At 45.5% G+C, this 12,622-nt stretch overlaps 1 protein-coding gene across 1 annotated transcript in view; it reads left to right on the top strand.

The window, feature by feature from the left end:
• The window catches only part of LOC139747661 (uncharacterized), a 540,258-nt gene that overhangs the window by 376,570 nt on the left and 151,066 nt on the right, over positions 1-12,622 (top strand). Inside the window, exon 8 of the mRNA XM_071660227.1 lies at positions 6,289-6,324. Coding sequence (XP_071516328.1) covers positions 6,289-6,324 — 36 coding nt within the window. The remainder of the gene's footprint in view (positions 1-6,288; positions 6,325-12,622) is intronic.

Below are 12,622 nucleotides of genomic sequence, written 5' to 3' on the forward strand. Positions count from 1 at the left end.
AACAGTTTCAACGGTTGAGACCGTGCGTCAGGCACTGTATTATGCATTGGAAATACCTACTAGTGGGTGCCATTAAAGTATGAACCACATTTTTCGCAATACACACGTTTTATGTAAATGTTATATTTCTGTTATTGAAAACTATCGTGCATAGACTATTGGTTTTAAGGTGAAAAAAAGATTTTTCTTTCTTCATTATCAGTCAAATAATACAGACCAAATATTTTCTTTTCGGGTGGTAGAAAATTGAAGTAGTTGAGGGATGTAAATAAGGTAAATATTGGTAAGTGTGGAGTGAAGCCGCGGGTCTGGTGTTGTGCTGCAGGAGACGAGACCCCGAAATACTCGGGCCTTAATGGTGATGGTTGGAGGTAATTGTATTAAAGGAGGGACTAGTTGTGGCTAATGGGTACCGCTGCGAGTTATTTGAGACGTTTGACCACTAGTGCACAATAGGGGTGTGGGGGTACGACCAGGGGGAAGAAATGGTGGTGGAGGGAAGCAGGGGGTCGGCCGGTACGTCGTACAACCCTGCTGCACTTTGCATGTTGGATCGAGTTCGATCGTAATAGTTCCATCGTCCAACTGTGCCGTCCTCCAAGCCGATTGGCTCCACTTTCAGCTCTGACGCGAACCTTCCAGCCACCTGTCCATACAGTCATCGCCAGCCTCTGTTCACGTAACCAACGCCAACCACAGTCGGCACCAGCCACCCTCCACGCTGGACTTTTCTTGTCGATCGAGTTCGAGTGGCGCCGCCCGCGTCACCCAGCTGCTCCATCGTCCACATTCATCTGCTCCACTGTCACTCCTGACGAGTACCATGTCTGACCTCAGAGTGTGCCTCTGTCAACATCAGGCTCTGTAGTTGTTAGTAATTCGCTTGCCATCGTCATCACAAACCATCATCATCCTTAAAATGTATCAGATCGCTATTACTGGTCGAACAGCCGCTCAGTGCTAACACAACTGCAAAAACAATTTACCCCTTGAAGCACGATGGTACGACCCTTGAGCACAATTGTGCGACCCTTGAGCACAACGTTGCGACCCTTGAGCACAATTGTGCGACCCTTGAGCACAACGGTGCGACCCTTGAGTACAACTGTGCGACCCTGGAGCACAGCGATGCGACCATTGAGCATATGGTCCCAACGACTCTAAGGTGTGATGATATGACGTTACTTGAGAGTCGTAACGTCGTTCTTAAGGGATCACTACACTGATATTGTTAATAGCACAGATTGCCAGTGTTAATATCACAGACTGCCAGTGTTAATATCACAGACTGCCAGTGTTAATATCACAGACTGCCAGTGTTAATATCACAGACTGTCAGTGTTAGTATCACAGACTGCCAGTGTTAATATCACAGACTGTCAGTGTTAATATCACAGACTGCCAGTGTTAATATCACAGACTGCCAGTGTTAATATCACAGACTGTCAGTGTTAGTATCACAGACTGCCAGTGTTAATATCACAGACTGTCAGTGTTAATATCACAGACTGTCAGTGTTAGTATCACAGACTGCCAGTGTTAATATCACAGACTGTCAGTGTTAATATCACAGACTGTCAGTGTTAATATCACAGACTGCCAGTGTTAATATCACAGACTGCCAGTGTTAATATCACAGACTGTCAGTGTTAGTATCACAGACTGCCAGTGTTAATATCACAGACTGCCAGTGTTAATATCACAGACTGTCAGTGTTAGTATCACAGACTGCCAGTGTTAATATCACAGACTGTCAGTGTTAATATCACAGATTGTCAGTGTTAATATCACAGATTGTCAGTGTTAATATCACAGATTGTCAGTGTTAATATCACAGACTGTCAGTGTTAAGTCCATGAAATGTTAGTGTTAATATCAGGGACTGTCGGTACCAGCTTAATTAATTGTGTTACAACGCTAACCCAAGCATTATCAGCGCTAATTTAGCGGACTGTCAGCGCTAACTTAATAAATCATCAGGCTCAGTTAGATGGGGTGTCACCGCTAAGTTCACATAAAATGGACTATTATAGTATATTGTCATCACTCTATTAAGGGAGTTAAGTTAGCGCTGCTGGCCATAACTTGGTCACGTGTCAGACTAATTACTCGGAACTGAATGGACTGTCATAGTTGACCTTGCGAACCGCCAGCGTTGACCTGAGGCGCTATCAGCTCTTAAGTTATTGATCAACGTTATTTTCATGCGCTATCAACGCCAACTTGATGCTGTCAGCGATAATGTGCTTGAGAGCTTAAGATATCTAGACTGACTCAGTTTAATAGTCTATAAATTCCAGATTAATTATTGTTATCATAAACTACAAGAACTGCTTGACCTCTGCATGCTTCTCAGCTCCACCAGGATGGTATTTAAACGCCAACTGAATAGATTTTCGTCAGTAAGTTAACGGACTGTTATGTCCAACTTATGAACTTTCACTATTAACTATATCAACAGTTCTCAATATAACTGTCAGAGAACAGAACACAGACTGCTGCCTGACTCACGTACAGTTCACAGAGTGGCAGTGCAGGAATCACTGACTGTGTCAACTGTCGTCGTCGTTATGAAGAATAAAACTGGTCTGATACATTGTACGAATGACTGATCGTTTGTTGTAATCAGTGAACTGAGAACGTTATGAGAGCGCCATCTTGGTGTGTAGTGACCGTCCAGCGTTGATGTATGGGAGGTCAAGTTGATGTATGGGAGGTCAAGTTGTAGATTATGTACAGTGATCACACAGGCAGACTGGCTCTGCACTGAAGAATAAATATCCCTGACGATCCCGTCCCTACCAAACCTTAAATAAAAATTAAATGAATTTTGGATAAAAAGGTATGATGCAGAGGCCGTAGCCAGGGATATATGCCGACATCCAGTGATTAATGCCAGCTCCCAGAGATAGACATCTACAGCCAGAGATTAAAACCCACACCCGGAGTTAAATACCCCAGAAATGAATTCCTACACCCAGAAGTACACACCTTCCCCCAGAGATAAATGTCTTCCCCTAGAGATGAATACCCACATCCAGAATGAATACCCTCCCCATTATAAACGCTCACACCTAGAGAGGAGTGAACATATCCAAGCGCCAGTCATGCACGTGTAGACTCGGCTCAGTCAAATTATTATTTAAAAAAACTCAGTTATTAAGGAGTGGCATTGATAAGTATGCCATGTACATCCAGCCGAACACATACACCATACATGCACCAACACATGGATTATACAAGCTGAGATACACATGCACATGCTGAGGTGATACATGCACATACATACATGGAAATGAAATATACTTGCTGGGGCATATCCATACATACCACATCATTTTATACATGAACGAGATATACTAATTAGGGACACATGCGCACAGGAAAATATACATCATTAAACAGGAATGTAAACATCGAAGACGTGGGTTCACATAACACACAATTAACATCCCGAGCATAGAATCATTACACAGCCCATAGAATTGTTAGACAGCCTATAGAATCACTAGACAGTCTATATATAATCGCTAGAATCAGATTAGATGACTCTATAAGATGCTAAAGACTAAGACAGCCCTACAACGTGTATCACAGGCACTGACAAACACACAAGTCATCCCTAGAAGCACGAGGAAGCGCCTGTGGTAAACAACACAAAGAGAACCAGTCACAGTTAACAATAACATTAACAACAACACATTAAGGAAAAACAACAGCCATTCAGGAAAGTATGTCTGTACAAGACTGGTCTGTCGATAGTTCCATTAACGGATCAAAAACCTCCCCTCGGCCACATCTTGAACAAAACATATAAAATAGGCAAGCGACACAAAGTTAAAGAAAAAGAAGAATGTAAGAGATCTAAGGACTAGAATAACATTCTTTTGGAGCACGAACAGATCGTGGCAGTTAGGAAAGACATGAGAAGGTAAAGAGTTCCAAAGCTTAGCAGTGCAGGCAAAGAGACAGACATCACAACGCCTCACCATTGAGTTGACGAGTACCATGACGTAATCACATGACGAAGTGGCAGGCCAAGTATCATGTGGTCAAAGTAATGGCGAGGACATACAATCAACCAGCTTATGGAATATAAGTAATATAAGTAATATTAAAAAAGAATGAAGAGAGAACCAGCATTAAGGTTGATCGACCTGATACCAAGACAGTGGAAAGTATGAAGATAGGAAGTAAACGAATCTTCCCAGAGATGTAACGACCAACACGCCCCTCACGGTACAGTCCTCTCAGTCAGTAGAACAGACAGATTACCGGGATCATTACCACGAGCACAGACACCAGCGCAGACAGAGAAGAGAAGCGCAATCACGCACACGATGCAAGCCAGCACACACACACACACACACACACACACACACACCCTATACTCACCTCTGGCTCATCATGGGGGAAAATATTTCATCACCCCCGCAACACAACCTTACTTAAATATGAAATACAACACTGATTTAAGCCCCAAACTTTTCATAAACATGCGGTAGATCCCACCAGAGCTGGAGGCTTTTATCAACGATAAGAAAATACAGTTTTTATTTCCAGAACTTGGTAGCGCAGTGGGAATTGATTTTAATATAAGAAAACCGATAATACTTCGCTGGGTAACCATGACGGAAGTGGAAAGTATTGTTGGTATTTACTGTAATGCTTTATGTTAGGTTAGGTTAGCTAAGGTTATTGTTGTAAATGAGATAATCAGCGGAATGTTATGACGTATAGCTAGGTAAATCATTATATATATATATATATATATATATATATATATATATATATATATATACAAAATTGACGTGGGTAATTTTGCCCATGTACGTGTGTGTGTGTGTGTGTCTGTGTGCGTGTGTGTGTGTGTGTGTGTGTGTGTGTGTGCTTGTGTACACATCCCTGCATATGATTGGATATTTACAACTGTTATGATATTTTCAATCGGATTCCCAGAATTACATGAGTCACACATTTTCTTGTGTAGAGAAGAATTAGTCCATCATACATGGCAGAAGTTAAGACCTCCCTTACACTCTCGCTGATCTGCTACTGCTGGCAAAAATCTCTCACCAACATGTATGTAGGTTTTCATATAATTCTGTACATCAAATTTACATATTGAGAACGAGTTAAATAAAGATTCAAACAGGATTTCAGTATGAATTTATTCCTGTTTGTTGCGTTGATATTCAGTGGTTTGTCGGCAGTATAAGGGTGGATACCACTATCATTCCCCAAGTCTGGTCGTCACCATAACGGTGAGAGTGTACGATATATGATCTAGGAATCAGCAGTGTCGTCACTCAAATTTTCTCTCAGATTTTACTCACCAAATTCATAAATAGAAAGTTGATAACATAAGAAATTATTAGCAATGATCCCTTGGGCTAAACCCTGGCAGTGTATGTGATAATTGGGTTGTTTGTAATAATTGGTTGTTTGTTACTATCACTTTGAAGTTCCTTACTGAGCTGCCCGCCAGGCGCAGCGGTCAACCCCCTGGATACAGAGCACTGATACAGACTGAACAACAGCGGCACAGATCTGTACAACAGTGGTAAGACCCTGTACAAGTGGCACAGACCTGTACAACAGCGGCACAGGTCTGTACAACAGTGGTACGACCCTGTACAACAGTGGTACGACCCTGTACAAGTGGCACAGACCTGTACAACAGCGGCACAGATCTGTACAACAGTGGTACGACCCTGTACAAGTGGTACAGACCTGTACAAGTGGCACAGACCTGTACAACAGTGGTACGACCCTGTACAACAGTGGTACGACCCTGTACAACAATGGTGCTACCCTGTACAACAGTGGTACAGCCCTGTGCAACAGTGCACGGCCCTGTACAACAGTGCACGGACCTGTACAACAGTGGTACGGTTCTGTACAACAGGAACATGGAGAAAAATCAGAAGCGAAGAGGGAGAAGTTTGATCAGCTATTATCGTCATCGTTAATTACAAGACTTGATATCATACACGCGACCCATTCACAGAGGGGCTGGTCGGAGAGAGAGAGAGAGAGAGAGAGAGAGAGAGAGAGAGAGAGAGAGAGAGAGAGAGAGAGAGAGAGAGAGAGAGAGGGCATTCATCAGGGTGTCAAAAAAAATGCTCCCGATTGGTTGTCACTGTTGTAATTAAAGATGAGAAAATATCAAACAACAAATTTCTGAATTACTGGTTGGGTTCTGGGTAGCCTGGTATCAATAGTTTGTTTACCATTGACGTTAATGGCTTGGTGCATGTGTGACATTAAATGTGTTATTCATTGCAGGTGCTGGCTTGTGGGGAAGGCTGTAGCAACATAAAGGTCGGTACAAACACTGTTATACGCTGATTATGAATACGTGACACATGTTTATTTAGTTAGGTAGCAGTAAAGGTTAGCTGGTGTTACATAAGATCACTGAGATCATTTGTAACACTTGTATTTAATGAAATATTTACACGAGTACCATATTGTGGGTCGGGCACGTCTTCTGTTGTAGCTGGGGAAACACGAAGGAAAGATCTCCGTCAGCATCACTGACTGATGCTTCGTGAGGAATATTGATGAATAATAGTTTGGTGGTGAATAACATCTATAGTCTTGAAGAACCTTCAGAAGGCTCGACCATCTGATGAATAAGTGTTATTTACTTTGTTATCATCAGTTGTCTGACATGATGGTTCACCATGACTTCCCAAGACGACAGGTTTCACTTTTAAGCAACAAATGTTGTGTTTTACGTCCTGACTGTGTTGACCATACAGGTCGCACTTGGTCAGGTGCCATTCTTGTCCAGCTTCGTCTCTTGAGCGCTGCTGTGCGAGCCTTGAACGCGACGTCACGACCTGTGGGTATGATTGCTTGGTCTTTGATCAGGATAAGATCAAAGGCCATTCCATCATTACCAAGAGTCGTACCGTTGTACTTTAGGGTCGTAATGTTGTATTCAGGGGTCGTAAAGCCGTACTTGAAAAGTCGTATCGTTGTATGCAAGGGTCGCACCGTTGCACTGAAGGGGAAGAACACCAGACTCAGTAAAAAGTGTCTCCTCAGAGACAGGGCGACTCCGCTGGCCGCCCTCACCACGTCATCACGATAAAGAAAAAAAGAATTCGTTTTGATCAACATTAAACTGTAGACACAGCGTCGCCCTCGAATTAGGTTCTTCCAGTGTCTTCAGCTGTAGTATTACTGAGTCAGTGGTGATGGTGAACGCAGTGCAAGCCACTACATCGCAGAGAAAAGAGTGTAGCGCAGGAGAAGCTATGACAGCGCATGTCGAGCGCACCCGCGTCGCCTGTGAGGTCTGCACGTAACTGTGTGTCTTGCTGACCAGTGTTGGCGCAGTGCGTCACAAGAAGGGTCACGACGCTTGACCTGTCTAGCTACTGTGCCTTTCTATCTACCTGTCTATCTATCTATCTATCTGTCTTCTATCTATCTGTCTATATGTATATCTATATATCTATCTATCTGCCTATCTATCTATCCATCTATCTGTCTATTCTCATATCTCTCCTCATATGTATGTACATACTTATGTATCTCTCTCTCTCTCTCTCTCTCTCTCTCTCTCTCTCTCTCTCTCTCTCTCTCTCTCTCTCTCTCTCTCTCTCTCTGCTTATGTGTTTATCTACTGATGTATTAATCCCTTCATCAATGTATCTATCTGCATACCCATCTATCTATCGATCTACTCTGCTGGCCGAGATGCACAGCGGTGATCAGTCCTCATTAGCCCGCCTCGCCGCGATATACAAACACAGTAATTACCTGCTCCTAATGACCCATGACGGAGATAAATCCCCGAACAGGTGATAAACAAGGTTAAGTTAATTGTGCAGCTAAGTACTCCGTCAATAATAATCCCTAAATAAGGACTAATTATGTGAGATTTGGATAGCAGTTGATAATCAGCTTAATAGGCAGTTATTCGAATTAGGAAATTGCGTCTCAAAAAGCGTGGAACCTTTCTTAAGTTCCTCCAATTGGATCTTGAAACCTTTTAGTGCTCTGGTGTGTGTGTGTGTGTGTGTGTGTGTGTGTGTGTGTGTGTGTGTGTGTGCATTCATTCCATTCTTTTGATTATGCCTAACGATGGCCTTTTGATACAGTAAGAGTATCATGATCACAACGGGGTGTTTCTAGTTATGGTAGGAACTGAAAGTATACTTAGTATTGCAGAGGAAACTTAGTATGATGGAATAAGACGAGTCTTATGAAAGCATCCGAGCATTGTAAGAGTAGTCAAGCATTATGGAGTGAGGGCATTATGTGTTACTGAGCATCATCATACGCGTTCTGCATCACAGGTGTCGTAGCTAAGTGTTATGAGCGCAGATGAACATTATAGATTCCTGAAGGAAACAATAATGTGTTTGAAGATTAGAGGCTGACTGGCCAGCTCTGGGTCGGTCTGCTCTCACCTGGTAACACAGCAAACTCACCCTTCTTGTAAGGGTATGACGGTGCAATCCCACCCATGTGGTCGGCGTATAACAAAGCATAATTCGTCTCTCTTATGAGCCTGCGGTGCAACAAGCTCCACCTGTTCTCTGTGCTTAAAGCACAACCCAAGAAGCTTTCTAAATAGCGAGATATGTTGATAACCCCATTACTGCCACAGTCCAAAACATCATCGCTCTTGATCTGTGATGATGTGATCTGATAATGATGCTGAAGCGCCTCTGACAGAAACATACACACACACACACACACACACACACACACACACACACACACACACACACATACACACACACACACACACATACACACACACACACACACACACACACACACACACACACACACACACACAGCAGTACCATTCATTACTCGGGCCTATAGCTGGCCCTCTCCACCTCCCTCCGAATGAATAAGGCAACATTATCTCCCTACCTGCACCCCTTCCCTTGTCTCACCCCTTCCATCCTTTCCTTCCCTCCCTCCATCCTCTCTCTCTCTCTCTCTCTCTCTCTCTCTCTCTCTCTCTCTCTCTCTCTCTCTCTCTCTCTCTCTCTCTCTCTCTCTCTCTCTCTCTCTCGAGATTCGTCCCTCCTGTCGCAGTACCCTCCACCTTCACCTACGTTCCTTCCCTCCTCCTTCCCTTCTTGTTTCCTTCCTCCCCTCCCTCCATCTACCTATGCCCCCCCCATCCCGTAATACTTTTCCTCTTCCCTCCTTTTCAACTTGATTCACTTCCCTCCCTTCCTCCCTACGCTCAGCCAGCCCGGCTCTCCCTACCTCCCTACAAGCCTCGCAGCCTCCCTACACTCAACTGGTCACCCCTTCTGCCCTTCCTCCCTCCCTACACTTAGCCGGTCCAGCCCTCCCTCCCTCCCTCCTTAAACTCACTGGTCCAGCCCTCCATCCCTCCCTACACTCAGCCGATCCAGCCCTCCCTCCCTACACTCAGACGGTCCAGCCCTCCCTCCCTCCCTCCCTCCCTCCCTACACTCAGCCGGTCCAGCCCTCCCTGCCTGCACTCGCCGGGAGAGGCCCACTGGTGATTAATTGTTTCGATAATTACGATCTCTCCCTAGCTCTCCCTACCTCTCCCGCCCTCTCCCCTTCAACCCTTCTCTCCTCCATCTCTCTCCCTCTTTCCTCCTGTTATTCCCGCTCCCTCTCTCCCCTGCTGCCACTCCACTCTCGCTTACTCTCTTTCTTTCTCTTTTATTCACCTTCGCTGGTTACTCTCTCTCTCTCTCTCTCTCTCTCTCTCTCTCTCTCTCTCTCTCTCTCTCTCTCTCTCTCTCTCTCTCTCTCTCTCTCTCTCTCTCTCTCCTTTCCAGTGGGCTGCATCACCCTCTCATTAGCTCAGCATATGTTAACATTCTTATGATTGATACAATGATTAGCCCAGCATCCTTCCCACCCTGCTACTCCCCCATCTTACCATCCCTCTTACTCTCCCTTTGCTTATTCTCCCTTCTCATACTCTTCCTCTCTCTAACCCCCCCCCCCCCTACTCCAACGCTCATTTCTCTCCTCTTACACCTCTCTCGCATCTCTTTACACCTGCCAGCCTGTACACCACAGGTTTAGGGGAGGTATAGTCAGGGGTGTTAAAGACCTTCTTCATACACCCCTGCATATATCTAGCATTCCTTCCCTTCACTACCTGTCCCTTATACATTTGTCTTGTACACTCCATGATACACTTACCTCTACACCTGTCTTGTACACATCTTACACTTATATTTTATAGTCCATGGTAACGTCTTCTACACCTGTGTTTGACACGCCTTGTTACACCTTCCCTACATCTGTCGTTTGCACCTTTTGCTATTTGTCCCATTTTACACCAGCCTATTACAACCTCTGCTTAACATTCACTTTCATTTGTCTTTTCCACCACTCACTACGCCTACCCTACACCTGTCGAATTACACCTGTCTCAATCACCCCTCACTACACCTCCACACTAGACCCTTGACCATCAACTTGTCACCTTTCTATTGTTCCTGGGTCAATCACGTAAACTTTTCCTCCAACTATCAACTAAGTTCTTTGATCCCTCCTACCTTCCATCTGCTTATCTCTTCCATCCCCCTCCATTCATCCCACCTCCCTCCTTCCCTTATTCACCTCCCTCCTCTTTCATCAGCTTGCGCCCCTCCCCCGTCATATATTCTCGCCTCTCTCTCACATCTACCCCTCCTTCCCACATAACTCGCTCTCCGTATCAGGTTCGCCCGTCACACACATGTTTTAACCCTCCCATATTCTCTCTAGTATACCATCTTTTTGCCTTTTCTTTCTACATGGGTTATCCCTTTCATATGCTCCTGTTTTTAGCGTTTTCCTTTCCATCCAGGGATGTGCCTTACCCCTTCCGCCTCACATCAGTTCCTCTCCCACTTTCCACTTAACTTCGACCTATTCCCTCCATTCCATGTGCCTCCTGGCCTCACCTTTCGTCCCATCCACCTACCATGACGTGCAGTCCCAACCTTCCTACTTTTCCATATCCTTCTCATAACATGTCCCTGACGCAGCGCTCACCTCATCTCTCTCTTCTGTTCGCTCTCTTAACACACAAACCTTCCCTCCCACAACTCTCCCAGCCCTCTCTCCCAGGACAAGCTCTCCCACCTGCCTCTCCCGGCGGCTGGTTGAGTGAGCCTGGGCCAGCACTGGGGCCAGCCCCTCTAATGATTAATTGTGTCGATAATTACCCTGGGCGGACGGGCGAGGCCGGACAGCGATGAGACGGGCATTACTTTGATGAGAGCGGATACTTGGAATTACTTTAATTAATGTGATCAATTACTTACAAAGCTCTGAATTTCATTAATGAATGGGTCAACGGTTGGTAAGCACGTCCCAGAGGCCCTCCAGTTGAGTGTGTTTGGGTAGAGGAACAAGGTGGACTCTGCCAGTGATTCTTTGTGTCCACCAGTGAGGCCCTCCTCCCCCTCTTCCTTCAGCACCCAGCCCCCAACCCAGTATCCAACCCCCCCCCCCCTCCCTTACCCCCACAACCCACGGATTTCCTATTTTAATCCTACAGGGAGGACGGGGGGCTGAACCAATGGGAAAGGGGGAGGTGGGAGGGCTCTGGTAAAGGGTTGAGTAAGGTTCGCCGAAGACTACCGCAGCTCATGAAGTGTACTGGTCGGGGATACAGTTCCTACTGTGTGCCTCCAACCAGGGACGGAGGAGGGTCGGGTGTGGTGGTAGCCACTTCTCTAGCCACATTAAACACCTCAGTAAGGAAGGGCATCTGTCCTTCGTCTGGGGGACGTGGTTTCTGCAGTGTTTCTTTAGCGGGTGGCGTCTGCCTGCAGACCGGACGACACAACCTTGTGATCATCTCCGTACAGGAGGACTTTGTCGATGGCAACATGAGTCTGGTTTACACCGGCGGTGGTAGTGATGGTGGTGGTAGTGGTGGTGGTGGTAGTGGTGGTGGTGGTAGAGGTGAAGGAGGAGTGTCTCAAGACGGTGTTGCTTTGATTACCAAACAGCAAAGGTTATAGCTAGGGCAGCGAGGGCGGTAGTGCCTGGGAGGTTGTGCTTACTTTTGTAGTGACCAGTGCCAGTAGCATGGTGGGTGGCAGTACCCACAACCGCAGTGAACAATACTATCGGTACATAACGTGGCTGCCAGTCAGGCAGTGCCACCTTACTGTCTGTAGACACGGAGGAAACTTGGTGATGTATACTGACCTCCAGTACCGCAGGTGACGTAACTATAAACATTTTCAAGAAGTATTCACAATGGATTGCTCTTCATCCGTAATACATCGTACGAATGATTGGTCAACACAGAATCCATTTCGAAGACGTGGTATATCATCAAAATTACAAGAAAATGATATTGTGTAATTAGATCTTTGCAAAGAAGCTGAAACTATTGCTCCTCATGCATTGAAAACATCTCGCCTCCGACACGAGAATGATCAAGTATTGCAAAGATCAGTCACGACTACACGTGACACACAGCCATATACATCCGTGAGACCACATCAGTCATCATCACCAACCAAACTACACATCACTGAAACGTTACTCAAAGAACATAGTCCATAACCCACGACAACCCAACCTGGACACCAGCTTGAAGACACCTGCGGCAGACTCCTCTCCCTCCCTGCCTCCCTCGCCTCAC

Source organism: Panulirus ornatus, chromosome 69 (assembly GCF_036320965.1).
Source record: "Panulirus ornatus isolate Po-2019 chromosome 69, ASM3632096v1, whole genome shotgun sequence".
NCBI classification, from domain to species: domain Eukaryota; kingdom Metazoa; phylum Arthropoda; class Malacostraca; order Decapoda; family Palinuridae; genus Panulirus; species Panulirus ornatus.